The sequence below is a fragment of the Xenopus laevis genome, chromosome 2S (genome assembly GCF_017654675.1).
Source record: "Xenopus laevis strain J_2021 chromosome 2S, Xenopus_laevis_v10.1, whole genome shotgun sequence".
Taxonomy (NCBI): Eukaryota; Metazoa; Chordata; class Amphibia; order Anura; family Pipidae; genus Xenopus; species Xenopus laevis.
In genome coordinates, this window is record NC_054374.1 from 39084084 (window position 1) to 39105970 (window position 21887).

General features: G+C 37.9%; 1 protein-coding gene across 4 annotated transcripts in view; it reads right to left on the reverse strand.

Moving 5' to 3' along the window:
* Positions 1-201: 201 nt before the first annotated feature.
* LOC121393110 (protein kinase C delta type-like) overlaps positions 202-21887 on the reverse strand; it is a 37925-nt gene continuing 16239 nt past the window's right edge. For 3 of the 4 annotated variants that reach the window (XM_041583675.1, XM_041583674.1, XM_041583676.1), the window contains 9 exons: positions 20173-20303; positions 19197-19364; positions 17801-17892; positions 17088-17150; positions 16113-16251; positions 14797-14982; positions 14096-14224; positions 2931-3250; positions 202-2226 (listed from right to left, as the gene is read on the reverse strand). In XM_041583675.1, coding sequence (XP_041439609.1) covers positions 3137-3250; positions 14096-14224; positions 14797-14982; positions 16113-16251; positions 17088-17150; positions 17801-17892; positions 19197-19361 — 888 coding nt within the window. In that variant the 5' untranslated portion in view covers positions 19362-19364; positions 20173-20303 and the 3' untranslated portion in view covers positions 202-2226; positions 2931-3136. Of the gene's footprint in view, positions 2227-2930; positions 3251-11864; positions 12056-12748; positions 13068-14095; positions 14225-14796; positions 14983-16112; positions 16252-17087; positions 17151-17800; positions 17893-19196; positions 19365-20172; positions 20304-21887 lie in introns of those variants that run through there. The other variant, XM_041583673.1, reaches the window with a different exon arrangement.

Below are 21887 nucleotides of genomic sequence, written 5' to 3' on the forward strand. Positions count from 1 at the left end.
AAGCGTTGTCCTAGTGAATCTTTCCCTGGCAAAGTATGGCGATTTGAGCGAAGACATATGTGTGCCAAACCTAGAAATTTATACTTTATCCATCAAGATATTAACGTTGCTACTGCAAATTATACCCTCTTTGTTGGTTGAATTGGCACATGATATACATGTGAGCAGTAACGCCACGTCAAGGCTTCAACCACGTTACTGTCCATTCACACACCTATTGCAGCAAATGGCTCACCCCATGACTTGCTGCAATAGTTCCCTATCTGGCCAGATACTGGCTGATATAAGCCGCCATGGGAGAGGAGTAGGGAACTAACGTTCCCCATTGGGATTTTTGTACTAATAAACACACACACAATCTTTTAAATCCATACACTCACATTCATTCACACACTATTATCTATATTTCTATAGCTAACAGGTAGCTGGGAATTGAATCCTCTCCGCTTTGGATATAAACTATTTTCTAGGTAAAATTACATTAACAGGTTTGGATTCTATGACTGGATTAAGGACACTGTTATATATTAATTAAGGGTGAGCGTGTCCATCATATTAAATTTACCTAACTTCTAGATGATCCAGAGGAAGGCAAAAAACCCCATCTGTAGCAATTTGCTTTAGATGGGGGGAAAATTCCTTCCTGACTCCTTAACGGCAATCGGACGAATCCCTGGATCAACATTGTACTAAATCTAATCCAGTATCCTTTTATTATCTAAAAGGACTGGATAAGAGATTATTATGATTCTACTTTGTCATTAACTATTGGACTCTGGGTTGGGTGTGAAAGGAGGAGGGTGAGACTGAGCAGCATTTTGGGCCATACAGCTTTCCTAGTCTGTTAATATTACTTTATTCCTAAACCATAAACTTCCCTTAACCATTCACCAACACATTCATGGAACTAATGGGCTTATTGTTAAAAATGGGCCTATATATGCTGCATTATAACTTACTATTGGGTCTAACTAACAAAAAGGAAAGCAACCTCCTCATATAGGTTATTTTACATTTTAAAAGTGATTTCAAATTATTGTGCAGCCAACTACAAGGTGAACTGTGCTCATCTTGTAAATTGTTGCACTAGGGGTCCCCTATTTACATTCACACACATTTCCATTCATATTTATTGCAGAGAATCATACAGTAAGTAAACTGCAAATAATCTTTTACCTTCATATTTTACTATTATGATTTGCTGCAATACTCTCCTAGGATATGGCACATTTCTTAACCCACATTTCTAATTCTATGTCCTTTTAAGTACCCATATTCCATAATTTTAACTTAATACCCATTAACCCATCTTCAGTTTCCATATCTATTATTTTATCCCAAAGCCCACATCTCTACTCATTAATCTTTTGTGCCACATTATTGATCCCTATGTCCCTGTTTCCACATCCCTTACTGCCTTATTTATTACACCATTCCACTAGTCCTATATCCCTCATACCATATCCCATATCTCACATCCCTTATACCCCAAATCCCATATAACAGATCCATCATATTTTATTACATATCCCTTTCCCTTTAGTTTTTATATTTTCACATATTATCTTATATCCCATTTGCCATATTCCACATTACTTTCACCACATCCCCTATACCACATATTAAATGTGCAATTAAATTATTTAATATCCCACTGCTTTACCCATTTCCTATATATACCACATTTTTAAACTTGTATACATACATATCAATCAATCAACCAACCAACCAATCAGTCTATTTATCTATAATTTTATTTTAAACATAATCTACCCAAAATGTATTACCTATACCCCTAGTTATGGATAAATTAAACAAAATTTCTCCCATATATCCCACCCTCATCCCAAACACATAAGACTCTATATTGTACTGTATAATTATACTTATATATCCCACTCATACCCTAAATGTATACATTATATAAACTCTTATATGACTCTATACATCTATACATATATTTTGTAACATAATCTATAATATATTCTATATAATCTAATTTTTTTGTGTTTTTTTTTTTTTTCTATATTAACTTATATATAGCTTCTATTACATGAATTGAGAAAAACTTTATAAACTTTCATAAACATTCAAAAACATATAAAATCCATAACACATTTAAAAAAAACCCAGATTATACCTACCTGGCACCCTATAATCGGATGGGTGAAGCTGAATATAAAATTGGAGGATGGAGGGCCTTGTTGAGGTGGGGAACATACCTGTCTAAAGAATAAAAAAACAAAAGACAGGAGAGGTCAGATAGAAAAGTTGCTATTTTGCTGGACAAACAGGGCAATCTCTACACTAAGGAGCCTATTTATTATGCTGTTTAAAATTAAATTAGCAGAAAAAAGTATAAGGATCGAAAAAGGTGAATTAATCAACGTGTGCTTTATTTTATATCATGCGAATGCCAGTTTTGTCGCTGTTATTTGGCACTGCTCAAGTTCTGGCAGAAGTTGCTCAAAGAAAAAGACAGTTTTTTACATGGTGATGCCTGGCGATGTTATACTCTTTTACACCACATAATAAATCTACCCCTAAGTGGGTTGTGATTATTCCTTATAATCAATTTTTGGATTACGATAAAACTGCATGTTGTACTCAGAATATAACCTAGAAGAATCTCGCTTATAAATGAAATTACTTACGAGATGTTATGGAGTTTTTAAAAGTTTCTAAAAAAAGTCTTAAGGCATGTCGCTCTAAATTAAAGAAAGATCCCTTATCCAGAATATAATTTTATCATCTACTATTCTGTAAGTGCAATTAGGTTTAAAATTAAAAAAGTGTATTTCATTTATACAATATACCTTACCCATGCTATATATTTTATACAGACCATTTGTCTTTAATCCTTAAATAGCCTTAATCTGATCATATTTAATCCTAGATTTACTTTTTGGCTTTTATTTACTTTCACTTACCACTGTGCCTCCTGTTGTTTGAGGAGGTTACTGGTGGATACAATGGGCTGCAGCAGTAGGTGGTTGGACACTGTAGATTGTTGCAGATTTATAATGCAGGCAGACCTGATGTTAGGGGCTGAAGTTTGCCATAGATGGTATGTTGGCTTGGTCACTGGCTATCCAGGCAATACTGATGTTGTGTTACATGAGCACAGAAGAATGCATTACTCCTGCCAATGCCAGGTGGGGTCCACGTAGGACAGTTCTTCTACCCTCTCTCTCCTGGAGGTATCAACAGGGACTTCTGGTGAAATCTCATTAAAATCATCTGCTGATTTCTACAGACAAACAACAAAACATTTTGTTACTTTATAATATATTATGAGAATTTTAAAGATAAGAAATATCCAAAAATATGGCACATTCACTTGTATATTTATTTGTGAAGCTGAATCCTGCATTTCTGCATGGCATGTTGCAGAAGAGGTCCAGGTCATATGGTATTGATTGGTGCAGTGGAGTCATGATTTGTTTCAACATCTACATTTCAACTTATCAGCTGCCATGTCCCAACCTCTGACTACTGACAATAAAATAGAGAATGTATGTGGCTGTAGAGTATTTAGCATACTGCATGAAGGCCAGGGATTATTATGAATCCACTAAGATACGGATTTTACTTGCGCCAAACTTGCCTTCGCCACCTCAGACCAGGCGAAGTGCAATAGAGTAGATAAGACTTCCTCACAATTTAGTTGAAAAATTTGTTAAGTCCCAAAAAAGGCTGGGTATTTCCATATTCAGGGTGATAGGCTGCAAAAGATTAAGAAATTTTCTGGGGTAACCCACTTACCCCCTACATTTCCTAACATATGGCACATAAACTATACGGTGGGCTCATGTGTAGGGCATTATAACAACTTTATTTTATTTTATTACGGTATCCTGGACTTGTGTAGTGTAATGTATTTGCTGCAACATATACGTCCATTGTACTTTAACTTCCCGCCTTATGCAAATTAGCCAACGCTAGTGCAACTTCGTGCAGTGGCGCAGAAATGGTAGCGCAACTTCGTCAGCGTTCAACGCCCTGGACGCAACTTCAGATTTTAGTGAATTAGCGTTGTCCTGGTGAATCTACGTCTGGTGAAGTGTTGCGATATGAGTGAAGCCGTCACTGGCGAATTTTCAGAGGTTAGTAAATTTGCCCCATAATCCCTAGTATTATTTACAAACCTTAAAGGGGAAGGAAACCTCCTCGGCGCTAACCCCCCACCCCCCCTCCCGTGTATTGCCCCCCCTCCCTCCTCCCCCCTGGCCTACACCTCCCGCGGGGCAAATGCCCCTAACTTATTACTTACCCTTCTGCGCAGGTCCAGTCCAGGGAGTTCACAGCCGACATCTTCTTCCACGCGATCTTCTTCCTCCTTTGACCGGCGCATGCGCAGTAGGATCATTTCGCCGGTACGATCTACTGCGCATGCGCGTGACTTTTGGCGCATGCGCAGAAGATCCGTACCAGCGAAATGCTCCTACTGCGCATGCGCCAAAACGCCGGTCAAAGGAGGAAGAAGATCGCGTGGAAGAAGATGTCGGCTGTGAACTCCCTGGACTGGACCTGCGCAGAAGGGTAAGTAACAAGTTAGGGGCATTTGCCCCGCGGGGAGGAGGGAGGGGGGGCAACACACGGGAGGGGGGGAAGCGCCGACGAGGTTTCCTTCCCCTTTAAAGGAGAAGCAAGGGTGTTAATAAAGTCCAGTGCCCAATGACTGTCCCGGTTCTTGTCTCTCAAACCTCTGTAATGGTTTTCTGGAAGAAAAAAAAATCAACACTGTACCTGGAGTTCACAGGTATATTTTAGTTTGCACAGACGTCATTCCTGTACACTTTAAAGGGGTTGTTCACCTTCCAAACACTTCTTTCAGTTCAGATGGTTTCAGATTGTTTACCAGAAATAAAGACTTTTTTTTCCATTTACTTTCCATTATTCATTTTTTATAGTATTTCCAAAATCTAAGTTTAAAGTTGAATGTTCGTGTGGTGTTTTAGTCTGACAGCTCAGTAATTCAGCTGCAGACTCTAAACTGTTACAATTTTACATTTAGTTGATACATTTCTCAGCGGCATCTCTGGAGTATTAGCAACTATTGTATCAATTCTAACAGCTGCCTGTAATGAAACCCAGAGATTCTGCTCAGCAGGGGAAAAGATAAGAAATGTATCAACTAAATGTATCAGTTTAGAAACAGTTTACAGGGTCTGCAACTTCCCCCTCCCAGAGCTGCTTAACAAGGTGAAAAAAAGACATTTTACACTCATTTCTAGTGATCTCTCTGAAAACAACTAGTTTGAAGGTAAACAACCCGTTTAAGCTGGTTCTGCACACGCACCATTTTACTGGTTTTACTGACCAACATGTCACCACAGAAATAGAAAACACAGCGGATGTGCAGTAAGTTTAACAAGGATATTTTAATAAGGCCTTATAAACGCAGTTCACTGTTTTGTTTACATTTACAAAAAAAATAAACCAGCTCATGCACAGTAAATTTTAAAAGGATATATAAGACCTTGGTAGCATGGCCTGCTGCTAAATATTAGACTTGTCTCAGAACGTTCCTCTTCCAAGCCCCACATAATTCTGATTTTTATCTACCACAGCCTTAATACCACTGACCCAAATCAAACCACTTGGACCCACTACCCACTACTACGGCACAAAAACTAGTATCCCTGGTTGCTGCACAGCTGGAAACATTCTCAAGGGGTGACCACCTAAATGGTGCCAGATCCCTATCAAGTGCTCCGTCCTCACCCATACCAGTAGTGTCTACCACTGAGTCCAAGCTCAAAGACATCCTACTGGAGATACGACCATCAAAAGAATCCTAATCCACACTGATAAATACCAAGACTGATGAAATAAAGTTAGATAGCCAAAAACAAGAAGTCCTCTGCACTCAACCCATTATCAATATATTTAGGACATTGAGAAATCTCAATCCGCTGCCACAATATTGGCTTTCCAGAGCACTCTGAAGAAAACAGAGTTACCATGCTTGTTTTTACAAGTTTGCCTGGAGGACTGCTCTTTGAGTTCTTGCTCTACAAACTATATGGTGGTTACAGAACAATCTATGTGTTATCAATCTGAAAGGGTGCCACATATAACAAATGTTGATACACTCACCAAGTTGAAACAGTGGTCCAGATGCACCATCCCCAGACTCTCAGCTCAGGAACGGAATACCGACAGCAATACGATAGAAGGGTGCTTCAGGCACACTATAAAATACACGGGCCACAAGATAAAGTAAAAAGAAACTGGTTTATTAGTTTACACTAAGAACTAGGCACAGAATAATCTACGACCACAACATTACTGCTACTACTAAAGACAGAACAACTAATGCATCTGACAGTAATCTTGCTGTGAATGTCTAACTGTGGGCCCCAAATGGAAGAGGTATAAGCCCAGACTCTTTAAATGGCATTTTATTGCCCATGGCCAAAACACTGGGCCCTGCTAAAGAGTCTCCACCCACATGCACCCTAAGATTGAATTAAGTTTAATTCTACCTATGTTGAAGGTAGAAGTGGAGGGATGTTGGGTATGTTTTGTTAATGTATTTTATGTTGAATGGCTTATGCTCAGGGTACATAGTAATGTACATAGTACATAGAGTGATATACATAATGGCAGACACAAGTGACACATATCCAATAGATAAGACATAAGTGTAAAAATCCTTAGCTGCAACACAATGGGGCTAAATTGCCCAATCAAAAGATTACTAGCCTTTGACTTTTTCAAACAGAAAGCAGTTAAGATTGCACTCCTACAGGAGACCCACGTAACTGGCAGTACACTGCTAGCATTGAAAAAGCTATGGGTGGGAACTTACTCCACCTACTCCTCTGGCGTGTCCATACTGAGCCACAAAAGCATTCCATTTAAACTAGGCAACATATAAACAGATGGCAAGGGAAGGGTTATTATTATTAACATGTATTTATATAGCGCCAACATATTGCGTAGCACTGTAAAGTAACTGTGATTATACAACTATATCACATGAATTACATACATAGAATATATGGAGTAACAAACATCACAATCAATACAGGTACAAAAAGGTGAGGAAGGCCCTATGCATACAGTCTAAAGGGAAGGGAGTAATACACAAGGTGTGGGAGTGGGCAAGATCGAATTAAGTGGGTGAGAAATGTGGTATTGTATGTGGTGTTGCGTTTGGTAGTTAAGGGTTGTCTTTTTCCATGCAATATTAGCAATGAAATAATATTAGCCAACTTATATATCCTCCACCATATAAACCAGTGTGAGTGTGTGTTGTAGCAATATGTGGCTCAATTTCCCCACACACTGGTGTTGGCCATGGGAGACTACATTGCTACCCTAAATCTTGCATGAGACAGAATTCAAAGGAAAGGGGGAACCGAATCCCCTCCCCCTAATCACTTGTTATAGGTAACAACTGGACTGGGGTTGGTTAGTAAGTCCAAATTGATGTTTATATATGTATGATGTGTTATGTATGTAATGTTCCTCTTGATTTAAAAAACACTAAGGGGATAGAGAAAATCACAGTAAAAAAATTGTATAAAAACATCCATAACAAATGGAACATGTCTTTGCATTTAGGACCTGGTGGCATCAGCCTGATGTAGCTGACTGAGTAACACCAAAACTTGCCAGGCTTACCATTGTATAGTGTAAATCAAGGTCAGCTCCTCTTGCGCCTCTGAAGATAGAATTAATCTTTGAGGATACCCTCCTGAGGCCCCACAACAGAAGATGGGTGTTCAGAATCTCAGATACAGACATCAGGATGTGGTTAAGGCTGCCAGAAGATCAGATTTGAAGTCAAAATTAGAAGAGACGAGAGCAGAAGTCAAGCAGGGAGGTGGCAAACTGTTCAAGGCCTGTAACAGAAGTCCAATTAGGAAAAGCAAATTAACAAGGTACTGGGGCTATAATGAAAATCAAGAAATTAATTACTTTCACCGGCAATGGGCACATGTTTGCACTATGCTCTGCCCCTTGCATCAAATTATTAATTTTGAATATGAGGCAGAACACAGCAAGATCATGGATGCAAGTGCTTAGTGAATGAGCATTAAGGGGAGCAATTTTGAGACTCTTATTAATCTAGTACTTGTTTCCAGGACCTTTGTTGTCTGCCATAGATGGTATATTATCATTGTTACTGGCTGTTATAAGGGCCAAGCTATAAGTTTGTACACTTGAACACACAGAAAAAGCTTGAGAACAACGACAGAGAAGGTGTTCCATTGCCTGTGCAAAAACATGCTCATGAGTGGGCAACAAATGTGTTACTGCTTGAATATGCTCACTGCTGCAAAGAGTGAACCAGCAATTATACATAGACTAATATATTATTCAATAGAAAGGTATTGCTGGTTGTTTTGTAGTACACAGGGGGTATTTCAAGCAGGCAACTAAATTTCTGCTGTGCTATTGCCCTTACTGCCATATGAGAACCTTCCTGGTAGTTATCTTTCTAGGAACTATCCACTGGAAATGATGGTGGAGCTTCACTGAAGTCATTTGCCAATGGCTGCAAGAAAAAAGAAACAAAATGAAAATACATTTATTATGGCCTCAATGATCAGGATCAATTCTGTAATACATACACCTGAAAATTAGTGTAGATCATGTGGCTAACCTCCCTATGCCTAAGGAACTGATATGGATGGCAAGGAGAAAAAGTACAGACATAGAGGCTTAGCATTTCCAGGGGTTACAAACATCGTTATTGCAGTGTGAGGAACTACCCGTGCCAACTTTATTCTGACTTTCATGGGACTGGCTGACATTGCTAGTGCAAGAGGTTATCTACCTGAAACTGAACTAAGTACATGAGACTTAATTTGGCCCCCTAACTAATAGACTAAATTGGATATGTATTAGAATAAAGCAAACAAATTGTAATGATTAAAGCACTTCAGCCCTGTCCTATTTTATATCATGGCCATGTTTTATCTCTGTGCAACTGCAGCTGTACACAGCCCTCTAGTGTCACAAAACAAAACCTGCAACCACCTCAGGCTGAGACCAGCACCAAATACAGCACCACATTTTTCCTTTTCAACTGTAATTCTTATGCTGATGTTTATAAACCATTCCTTCTCATTTCCATGCACACTTACACACTGTTGTTTATATCTACCTTCATCTGCAGCAGTTGCATTCAGCCTGAAACCTGCTCAGGTCAGTTCAAATCCTTAAAGAAGATTTTTGCCTGAAAAGTGTTTTTTTGCATAATAAAAAAACATATTTCCAATAAACAGATATTTTTAAAGGTTTAAATTGCTCCTGAAATTTGTATTTGTTTATTCCTTTCTGACTTCTGTTTCTTACATCTGAACCATTAGTCGGTAATACTCCAATGGGGTAATGTAATTAAAGGCACTAAGGGGTAAATTTACTAACTCTGGCAATTTACAAACGGTCGTTGGCGTTACTTTGCTAGTGAAGGAGATAGACTCTAATGTTACCTTGCACTCTAACGCCAGAAGGATTTTCTCTCTGGCGAATGGACATTTTACTGAACATTACCTCTTGCGCCAGACTTCCCTTCACCACCTCAGACCAGGCAAAGTGCAATAGAGTAGATAGGACTTCCTCAAAAAAAATGTGAACATTTTTCTAAGTCCCAAAAAACTTTTCAGTTTTTTTTTTAGGGTACCCGGCTTCCCCCCTACATTGATTAACATATGGCACATAAACTATACACTGGGCACATGTGTAGGGCAATATAACAACTTTATTTTATTTTATTAAGGAGGTTCCCTGGGCTTGTGTAGTGTAATGTATTTGCTGCAACATATACGTCCATTCAACTTTATCTTCCCGGCGTATGCAAGTTAGCCAACACTAGGGCTTCGCTTGCCGAATTTACGGTAGCGAAACTTCGCCATCGTTCAGTGCCCTGGACGCACCTTCGTATTTTAGTGAATTAGTGTTGTCCTGGCGAATTTTTGCCTGGCGAAGTGTGGAGATATGAGCGAAGCCATACGTGTGCCAAACCTAGAAATGTATGATTTATCCATCAAGATATTAACGTTGCTACTGCAAATTATACCCTCTTTGTTGGTTGAATTGGCACATGAAATACATGTGAGCAGTAACGCCACGTCAAGGCTTCAACCACGTTACTGTCCATTCACACACCTATTGCAGCAAATGGCTCACCCCATGACTTGCTGCAATAGTTCCCTAACTGGCCAGATACCGGCTGACATAAGCCGCCATGGGAGAGGAGTAGGGAACTAACGTTCCCCATTGGGATTTTTGTACTAATAAACACACACAATTTTTTAAATCCATACACTCGCATTCATTCACACACTATTATCTATATTTCTATAGCTAACAAGTAGCTTGGAATTTAATCCTCTCCGCTTTGGATATAATCTATTTTCTATATAAAATTACATTAACAGGTTTGGATCCTATGACTGGATTAAGGACACTGTTATATATTAATTAAGGGTGAGCGTGTCCATCATATTAAATTTACCTAACTTCTAGATGATCCAGAGGAAGGCAAAAAACCCCATCTGTAGCAATTTGCTTTAGATGGGGGAAAAATTCCTTCCTGACTCCTTAACGGCAATCGGACGAATCCCTGGATCAATATTGTACTACATCTATTCCAGTATCCTTTTATTATCTAAAAGGACTGGATAAGAGATTATTATGATTCTACTTTGTCACTAACTATTGGACTCTGTGTTGGGTGTGAAAGGAGGAGGGTGAGACTGAGCAGCATTTTGGGCCATACAGCTTTCCTAGTCTGTTAATATTACTTTATTCCTCAACCATAAACTTACCTAAACCATTCACCAACACATTAATGGAACTAATGGGCTTATTGTTAAAAATAGGCATTTATATACGGCATTATAACTTACTAATGGGTCTAACTAACAAAAAGGAAAGCAACCTCCTCATATAGGTTATTTTACATTTTAAAAGTGATTCACAATTATTGTGCAGCCAACTACAAGGTGAACTGTGCTCATCTTGTAAATTGTTGCACTAGGGGACCTCTATTTACATTCACACACATTTCCATTCATATTTATTGCAAAGAATCATACAGTAAGTAAGCACCAAATAATAATCTTTTACCTTCACATTTTACTGTTATGATTTGCTGCAATACTCTCCTAGGATATGGCAAATTTCTTAACCCACATCTCTAATTCTATGTCCTTTAAAGTACCAATATCCCATAATTTTTAATCTTTTATGCCGCATTATTGATCCCGATGTACCTGTTTCCACATCCCTTACTGCCTTATTTCTTACCTCATTACTGTAGTCCTATATCCCTCATGCCATATCCCACATCTCACATCACTTAAACCCCTAATCCCATATAACAGATCCATCATATTTTATTACATATCCCTTTCCCTTTAGTGTTCATGTTACATATTACCTTATATCCCATTTGCCATATTCCACATTACTTTCACCACATCCCCTATACCACATATTAAATGTGCTATTTAATTATTTAATATCCCACTGTTTTACCCATTTCCTATATATACCACATTTTTAAACTTGTATACATACATATCAATCAATCAACCAACAAACCAATCAGTCTATGTATCTATAATTTTATTTTAAACATACTCTACCCATAATTTATTACCCATACCCGTAGTTATGGATAAATTAAACAAAATTTATCCCATATATCCCACCCTCATCCCAAACACATAAGACTATATTTTACTGTATAATTATACTTATATATCCCACTCATACCCTAAATATATACATTATATAAACTCAATGACTATACATCTATACATATTATATTTTGTAATATACTCTATAATATATTCTATATAATCTAATATTCTATGATTTTTTTGTTTTTTTTTGTTTTTTTTCTATATTAACTTATCTATATCTTATACTATATAAATTCAGAAAAACTTTATGAACTTTCATAAACATTCATAAACATGTAAAATCCAAAACAGATTATACCTACCTGGCACCCTATAATCAGATGGGTGAAACTGAATATAAATTGGAGGATGGAGGGCCTTGTTGAGGTGGGGAACATACCTGTCTAAAGAATAAAAAAAAATCAGGAGAGGTCAATCTCTACACTAAGGAGCCTGTTTATTATGCTGTTTAAAATTATATTAGCAGAAAAAAGTACAAAAATCGAAAAAGGTGAATTTATCAAGGTGTGCTTTATATTATATCATGCGAATGCCAGTTTTGCCGCTGTTATTTGGTACTGCTCAAGTTCTGGTAGAAGTTGCTCAAAGAAAAAGTACGTAAAAATAGATGCCATTTTTACACTGTTTTTACATGGTGATGCCTGGCGATTTTATACTCTTTTACACCACATAATAAATCTACCCCTAAGTGAGTTGTGATTATTCCTTATAATCATTTTTTTGGATTACGATAAAACTGCATGTTGTACTCAGAATATAACCTAGAAGAATCTCGCTTATAAATGAAATTACTTATGAGATGTTATGGGGTTTTTAAAAGTTTAACATTCTAAAACAGTCTTAAGGCATGGCGCTCTAAATTAAAGAAAGATCCCTTATCCAGAATATAATTTTATCATCTACTATCCTGTAAGTGCAATTAGGTTTAAAATGAAAAAAGTGTATTTCATTTATACAATATCCCTCACCCATGCTATATATTTTATACAGACCATTTGTCTTTAATTCTTAAATAGCCTTAATCTGATCATATTTAATCCTAGATTTACTTTTTGGTTTTATTTACTTTCACTTACCAATGTGCCTCCTGTTGTTTGAGGAGGTTACTGGTGGATACAATGGGCTGCAGCAGTAGGTGGTTGGACACTGTAGATTGTTGCAGATTTATAATGCAGGCAGACCTGATGTTAGGGCTGAAGTTTGCCATAGATGGTATGTTGGCTTGGTCACTGGCTATCCAGGCAATACTGATGTTGGGTTACATGAGCACAGAAGAATGCATTACTCCTGCCAATGCCAGGTGGGGTCCACGTAGGACAGTTCTTCTACCCTCTCTCTCCTGGAGGTATCAACAGGGACTCCTGGTGAAATCTCATTAAAGTCATCTGCTGATTTCTACAGAAAAAAAGCAAAACATTTTGTTACTTTATAATCTATTCTGTCAATCATAAAGATAAGAAATATCCAAAAATATGGCACATTCACTTGTATATTTATTTGTGAAGCTGTATCGTGTATTTCTGCATGGCATTTTGCAGAAGAGGTCCAGGTCATATGGTATTGATTGGTGCAGTGGAGTCATGTTTTGTTTCAACATCTAGATTTCAACTCATCAGCTGCCATGTCCCAACCTCTGACTACTGACAATAAAATAGAGAATTTATGTGGCTGTAGAGTATTTAGCATACTGCATGAAGGCCAGGGATTATTTTGAATCCCAGACCTGGTCACAGGTGCAGATATGACAACCAATTTACAGCTAAACATGAAAGCCTGCAGAGCACTGGAAATGTAAAACTGGCACTGACTAGAAATTTAAAGCTAATGCAGGACATTGGAACTGATTTACAAAATAGTTTATTATAATGATACAATGGATTAATACTTTAAGTATTTATGCTCTTTCATCTTTTCATCTAATATAAAGGTCCGAACAAACAGGCAGTTGGTTTTTGGCATGTGTCCCATAACCAATTTACTGGCCACAAATAGATGTGTGTCTAATGTCACCAACAGCATGATGGGTAAAAAAAGAACTAAACGTCTCTGCAAACCTCAACCGCATATTGATATTCAGAGAAAATCTCCCATATAAAACCAGCCTATTTACCTTTACAGATAAAAATGTAACTTCCTTCATTTTTAGTGGAAAGTACACACTAATCTTAAAGGGAATAAAATATGGATCTCATGGAAGGATGGCAAAACCCACATGAAACAGGTCACCGAGTGGACTTTAAAAGGGTTATAAAGTCATAAACTTCCCCTACTCCTTTCCTTTTCCCAGAGAAACTTCTGTAAAACACTCTCCATCCTAAGTCTGACTCTCCCTACTAATGCTGGATGAGTAAAAAGGATTAGTTATGACACTGATGTGTGAATGTGAGTGAAGTACCCTATTGCATGGCCATCCATATACTTACCATTTCTGGCTGAAAAGGGGGCTTCATTCTTTTCTCTTCCAGTTCATTCCACTTGATTGTAGCGTAGAGGGGGTGCTCCCTGATTTTGCCTTTCACTCCTAAACGCTTCTTCTTGTTCTTCTCCAGAAGCTAAAAAAGAAACATTTTTAATATCAGAGATGTTATGTTAGGTACCTTCCAACAACAGAGCATTATCCAAGTGCTGGACCTGGATATGACTGTCTCAGTAATTCTAAAGGCTGGTTACAGTGGTTACATTAGTGTTCCAGCCTAAACTAATCATTACTAATAAACATTTTTAAATGATGTCACTCATTTATGTTTTAATCACAGAAAAAGATGGGATGCTATTGACTGAGCCAAGACATTCTCATTGAGGTTAGCATCATAAGTGACATTTATATTGTGTCTGTGTTTGCACAAAGTTTTATTCTCCATACTAACCCAGACAATGCCACTGATAGGGTGTAGGATGGGGTTAAAGGGCTTTAATTGGCAGATTTATACTATGGTCAGAGACTCAATTATTATCATCCAAGTCACCATGTATGAAAACACACTCCAAACTGATACCCAAACTCAATAGAGTGTAAGCAGATAACACCCCCTTTATAGGCACTAAAGATATAAGTTGTGGAACATAAAAGCTTTGAATGCAAAAGTATTCTTTCATTTACCTCTGTTTAATAATTTATACAGACCTTTGACAGGAGGTCCTGCATTTCCTTGCTCATGTAACTTGGATATTCGGGAGTCTTGATTAAGAAATACTCCCTCAAAGCACAGCCGGATGGGCTAAATGGTTGTTCACCTGTGGCTATTTCGTACATTATCACGCCAAAGGACCACCAGTCAGCCCCTGCATTATACTCGTTTAGTAACAAAACCTACAGAAGAAACAGAAAACAAGTTATTAAACAAAAATAAATCCACATATATACCCCTATAATATTTTCATGGCCCATGAATGACATACGCTTAAATATGTAAGTGAGCAACATTTTAAATTATATTTGGCAAAGAACCAAACGTAGCCAAATGTATACCGGAGAACAAATAAAATTTCTCCCAAAATGTCCACCAAAATAACCTTCAAGCTGTGTTTTCTGCTGCCACGGCTTTCTGCCCCCAGAGGAGTAATCACAACAGTATTGCTAAAAACTAAATGCACCCAAGGCCTGTCCCTCCCATTCATCACGGCCTTCTCCTGCTCCTTAGTGATTCCCATAATATATTCTCCCCCTGGTCTATACAATACATTGATACTAAGCATTACAGTATGTTCAAGAACTTAAAAGAGGCAGGCAGAGGAGGTACATGCCCAGTGCCCTCCCACCAGTCCCCCATAGGCTTGTGCATCTTCTGCTTACTCCTATTTCAGGCCTTTGCCTTTATGTAAAGCATTCAGGTGTATCAACAAGAAAGTGTAAGCATCCCGACAAATGTTCGCCAAAGTAAATTTAAAGCTGGGTCTCCCCTGCAAGTGCTACATGAGATGAGGAATCCTCACAGTCTGGAAACCATTATCTTAAAGAACATGGCATAGTTGAAGTGTATCTGAAAAAGGAGCAATGTTTACTTCTGGCTTTACAGTGACTTGAGATAAACTCTCTCTCTCTCTCTCTCTCTCTCTCTCTCTCTCTCTCTCTCTCTCTCTCTCTCTCTCTGTATCCAATGAATGTAAACAAAAATAAAATGTGACTGAACACTAATCAAGTATTTAAGTTAGAAGGTGCTCAAAGTCCCTAACACGTTTTATTAATTTTATCAAAAAAGGAAATGTCCCTGATTTTTAGCATATTCATTTATGTCCCCAGATCTAAGAGTGAGAATGTCAAAAAGTGTAATAGAAAGTTACCAAGTCTGGCTTTAGTTATTACAATCTTCCAGCTGTTCAACTGGGAAAGTTGATTTTATACATGCCTAGGTATTTACACATCCTTTATGAGCACAATCCCTTGCTAAATAGTTGATGCTATTATGTATACATTGTAAATGCATTAAGAAGAGTTCAGACCTCCGGGGCCCGGTAGCCAGGGGTTCCTGCCAATCCAGAGATCATCTTTCTGCCGAACAGCCCTTCAGCGGATATGCCGAAATCACAGATTTTAATGTGTCCATCCTTATCCACCAAGATATTATCAGGCTTCAGATCACTACAAGATATGCAAAAGGGAGAATTAATATTGGTTATACCTGAATAAAGTTTTGAGAAGGGCAGGAGTCGCTTGAATAGTAAACCACATGTTATTACCAGATCTGTCCTTTACATGTACAACTTTAGGGGCAGATTTATCAAAATGTGAGTTTAGAGCTTAATAAATAAAAACTCACCCGCGTTCTATTCATTCCTAAGGGATTTTTCTAACTTTCACCCATTGATAAATACACTTCTCAAAATTACATGGGAATTAATAGAACATGAGTGAGTTTTTTTTAATAAGCTCTAAACTCACATTTTGATAAATCTGCCGCTTAATGTATTTATACAGTGACTATTAGGGGCATAATTTATCAAGGGTCGAATTCAAAAAGACCAACCGAAATTAAGTATTTTTGTCTTAAGTTTTTTGGACGAATAGATCCTTTTTTGACCGAGTAGTAGCTGAATTCGAATAGTACGAATCAAAGTAATATCCCATTCGATCAAATTTGATTCTAAGTTTTTCCCCAAAAAAACTTTGATTTTTCAAAGTCCACCAATTGACTTCAAATAGGTCAGAGGAGGTCCCCCATAGGCTAAAACAGCAATTCAGCAGGTTTTAGATGGCGAATGGTCGAAGTTGAATACATGATAAATGTCGATATTCAAATTTTTTAATTTTTTTCATATTGGAATAGAATTTGGACTATTGCCTAGTCAAAGTACACAATAAAAATATCATGAATATTTTTCATTAGAAAATTCACCTTGACCTTTGACATATCTGCCCCTTAATGTAAGTCAGACATAACACAATATTGTAGAGAAAAGAACTGAGATTTTACTGACCGATGAACAATGCCATTTGAGTGGAGAAACTGGAGGCCAATCACAATCTCTGCAGTGTAGAACCTTTAAAAAAAAATAAACACTATTTGACACACATCTCACACTTATTTAACATAATATCTGTAATGAAAAATATTTAAACTGTATATTTAATAATACCTTCTTGGGACCAAGAGCTGACATTAAAGGACAAGGAAAGGTAATCGCTGGTGTGGTGGAGACTTTAACCTCATGCCCTGGGCTCCTGATCATCTAAAATGACAACAGCCTGGGATAGCTTATGGCAGACAGACACCAACTTTCTAGGAATACTCATATGGTAGGCAGTTAGTAGGAGCAGGGAAAGGGGATGTCTATATACCCACTCTGTCCGACCCTCATGAATAAAGCACTTGCACTTTGCCTTAGGTGCAAAATATACTTTTTTACACCTTGTAAATTGGCCCTACTGTGCTGCCAGACACAAAATGCACAGTCTCTATATGTCAGATGGCATCATACACTTTCCCTGTTACCTCATATTGTCAGGGGTGCTTCGCCAATAAGGCGAGTTGAGGCTGTCACCTCAGACGGCAGCGCCCCACTAGGTACCAGGGGCAGCAAAAATGCTGCTCCTGGTACTTTAAGAGCGAATTTTTGCTGCTGCCTCAGGCAGCAGAGGGGCCAGAATCGCCCCTGCATATTGTTCCTACTTAAAGGATATTAGGACTTACTTGATTCTCTCCACTGGTAGTTTTCCTTCTTTGCAAATCATGCTGTATAATGATCCCCCGCTGGCATACTCAAGCACAAAGAAAGCTTCAACCTGGTTATAGTGATAAATAAAGAACAGATGAGACATAGGAATGTATGACACAGAACTGCACAGCAGGAATTTAAGTATGAGAACTAATGACAGAATAGTTACTATTTTTGAGTGTCGCTAGGCTCTGCTCTTTCTACTATTTCTTTTCTCAAGTCACTTATAGTAGATTAAAGCCCAATATGGTTTAACAGGGCTCACCATAAACACACTGCATGTCTCACTTTCAGACTAGTGATGAACATGGCGCCCAAAAATAATATTAATCTAATGTTACATGATTCATTTTTACTGCAGAAATATGTAGATGTCACCCCATGTGTGTAGTAATAGTTGTGAATGTATTCTACCTGCTGATATGCACATGGGACAAATGGCTCAAGGCATAGCTCCCATGTATCTGTGCAACCTTTACCTTGCACCATATATAGCAAAGATTGAAACCTGCATTTTAGTGAAAGGTCCTGATATACAGCAGCCTTTTTAGACACTATTTTTTCTAAACAGTGTGCTAATAGATAATGCTTTTCAATGAATTTGGGTTAAACTGCATAACTACTCCCCATCTAAATAGAAATATCTAGTTCAAAATGAATAGACTAGAAAAGAGTCACACGTAGGGTGCAAGTCTGCAAAAAAATAAGTCTGTTTGCACCCTGCCCTGGACTGTATTAATAAATCCTTATATATCATGGAATGTGTAAGACTGAGCATTAAATGTATGTGTATTAGGCTGACTAAGGAAGAGAGAATTCTAATGAAACATTTAGGGGCACATTTACAAAGCTCGAGTGAAGGATTCGAATTAAAAAAACTTCGAATTTCGAAGTGTTTTTTTGGCTACTTCGACCATCGAATTGGCTACTTCGACATTCGACTACGACTTCGACTACGAATCGAACGATTCGAACTAAAAATCGTTCGACTATTCGACCATTCGATAATCGAAGTACTGTCTCTTTAAGAAAAACTTCGACCCCCTAGTTCGGCAGCTAAAAGCTACCGAACTCAATGTTAGCCTATGGGGAAGGTCCCCATAGGCTTGCCTGCGTTTTTTTGATCGAAGGATATTCCTTCGATCGTTGGATTAAAATCCTTCGAATCGTTCGATTCAAAGGATTTAATCGTTCGATCGAACGAATAATCCTTCGATCGTTCGATCGCAGGATTTGCGCTAAATCGTTCGACTTCGATATTCAAAGTCGAACGATTTTAGTTCCTGGTTGAATATCGAGGGTTAATTAACCCTCGTTATTCGACCCTTAGTAAATCTGCCCCTTAGTAGCAACATAGACAGTATTCTCTACCTCTGATTGGAAGGCTGCATATGGATGACATACAAAGGGGCAACTTCTGGCCATCTTCAAGATCCGAGCTTCTTTCCTGATGTTCTCGTAATTGCTCTCGTTGATTTTTTTGGAAACCTTCTTAATTGCCACAAGTTGTTTGTTTGGTTTAAACGATGCTAACATCACCTAAAACAGAAAGAAAAACATTAAATATTACACGTTCCGTTGAAAACTTCCGATGAAGTGGCGGGATGCTAATTCAAGTATATTGTATGGCCTTGAATGCTGCTAGCATGATGAATGACATAAAGAGTACTATCCAGAAGGGGCCTTGTTTGTAGTTTAAGGAAGGGTGTACTAGGGGTATTGTATTTCATACAATTGTTTTTATCATCATTAATATTGTTAAAATTGTCTTTTTCAGACTATTTACATACATTGAGTATATTAATTAGAAGGTGAAATAGAAATCCCATGGTCGTATCTCAGGTCACCCGTTGATAAGTGGAACCACTAATAATCCCATGCAAGTGAAGAACATTTGGAAGAATATCTCTCAACCTGTGGTGAGCTTGTTTCCACCTCTTCATAAATATGCCCATGTAATAATATACCAATATACCTTGATTCTCTCTCAAATTTGCTGGAATTTTTTCTATTGCAATACAAATAGAAATTGTCTTTTTCAGACTATTTACATACATTGAGTATATTAATTAGAAGGTGAAATAGAAATCCCATGGTCGTATCTCAGGTCATATTTAACAAATGGTGTCAGTGAGAGTTCACCCGTAGATAAGTGGAACCAATAATAATCCCATGCAAGTGAAGAACATTTGGAAGAATATCTCTCAACCTGTGGTGAGCTGGTTTCCACTTCTTCATAAATATGCCCATATAATATACCAATATACCTTGATTCTCTCTCAAATTTGCTGGAATTTTTTCTATTGCAATACAAATAGAATTTTTCCTAATGGAGACCCCCACTCACCTGGCCAAAGCTGCCTCTTCCTATTACTTTGTAGAATGTGTAGCTCTGTATATCCAGGGGGGCTGGTCTTTTGACATCCAGGTGGGCTGGTTCTCTGACCTCTAGGCAGGACTTCTTACCTCCACTTCCACCTTTTAGGATAAAATAAATGTAATCAATGGCTCAAAAATACACTAGACAGGGCACACTTTCATAAAGATATCTGTATATGCACATAAGCAAAGTAATGTTAGCTACGCTTTTAACACAAATTCATAGCATTTCTAAATAATCTTTTTGGTTACACATAAAATCTTTTATGCAGATTACATCTTTTAGTTGGACTATTGTCTCTTGTCAGAAAGAAGCAACCAGTTTCACATTGGGGTTATAGGGTAGTATTAGGATTTTAGGCATTTTTCCCAAATTTCATCTGAAGAATGTACATTTTATGTTTAGGTAAAAGTAAACATTTTATATTTTATTGGCAGTTTCCTACTTCCCCTAATACAATCTGACTGAGCCTAACAAGTAAATATAAGGCCCTTCTGGAAACCTTTACAAAAAGTAGTTTGGGATGTCTCATCACCCTGCAGTGAGAGTGCAAAGTGGAAATCCACACAACAGAAGCAAAGTTTGGAACATTATTTCCCATGCAAGATTTCCATGGAATGATCCATCACACAATTATAGCAAACAAGGTAGCTCAGAGAGAAAGTACCCCTAGCCAGTGCATTTCTTACATCAACCAAGCAACCCCTGGGGTAAAAAGCAAGCAACTGTATTCATTACCAAAATAACTGCCACCCACTAGTGAATTTTCCATTTAACAAACCAGAGTAATAGATTGGCATCTTGGGCAATATATTTACTATAAATAAACAGTAGGTAAAATAATTAAATATATGTCCCTTGCCTTCTAACGGATCTTCTGGGCTCCTTGGTCTTTTTTTGTTCCCCTTCTTATCCTCTTGCTCCTCACTCACTCCTCTCTGAAGACTTTCTTTATCTTCTAAATTCAGCTTCTTATTTGCGACAGTGTTTTCATCACTGCGCTTCCTTTTCTTCTTTTCTTCATCGCTGGTCTTCTCTTCTACGTGGGATTTGCTTCTTACAAGCACCTCTTGACTCTCTTTCTTGATCTTATCCTTCTCCTCCTCCACGCAGCTTATATGTCGCTGAAGTTCTTTCTCCCGACTCCTTATTCTGCTCTCCTCCATGTTGAGCTCCTTCCTTGCAATTTTGCAACTTCTCGCTCTCAATTCGGCTCTTTTCTCAATATTCGCTTTGTAACACTCTGTCACTCTGTCTCTCCTCCTCACTCTCCAAAAAGACAGTTGGACTGAACTATGAGTGACAGTTAAGAGTAGCCAGCTACAACCGGTTTACCTAGGGGCAGCATGTGACCATCAGCAATGAGACATATGGACATTATAATGTAAAGGGCATTACACTGGCTCCATAGCCCATCTTCATAGATTTCAAGTGGGCTCTTAACTTCACTATAGCATTTGGCATGATGTAGGCTTTGTTACTGTTATAGTAGTCTAACTACAGTAATTCTTAATTCTAGATAGGACAGAATCAATGGAATGCAAATAATAACAACATTACTGCCAGGTTGCTTATATTTTGTCCATTCACAATGTATCAACACAGTTCATTTTCATGAGAATTTGTCCTGATATGTAGAGAGTTATAAGGCTTGTCCTAAATGCAGATGTATACATGGCTGT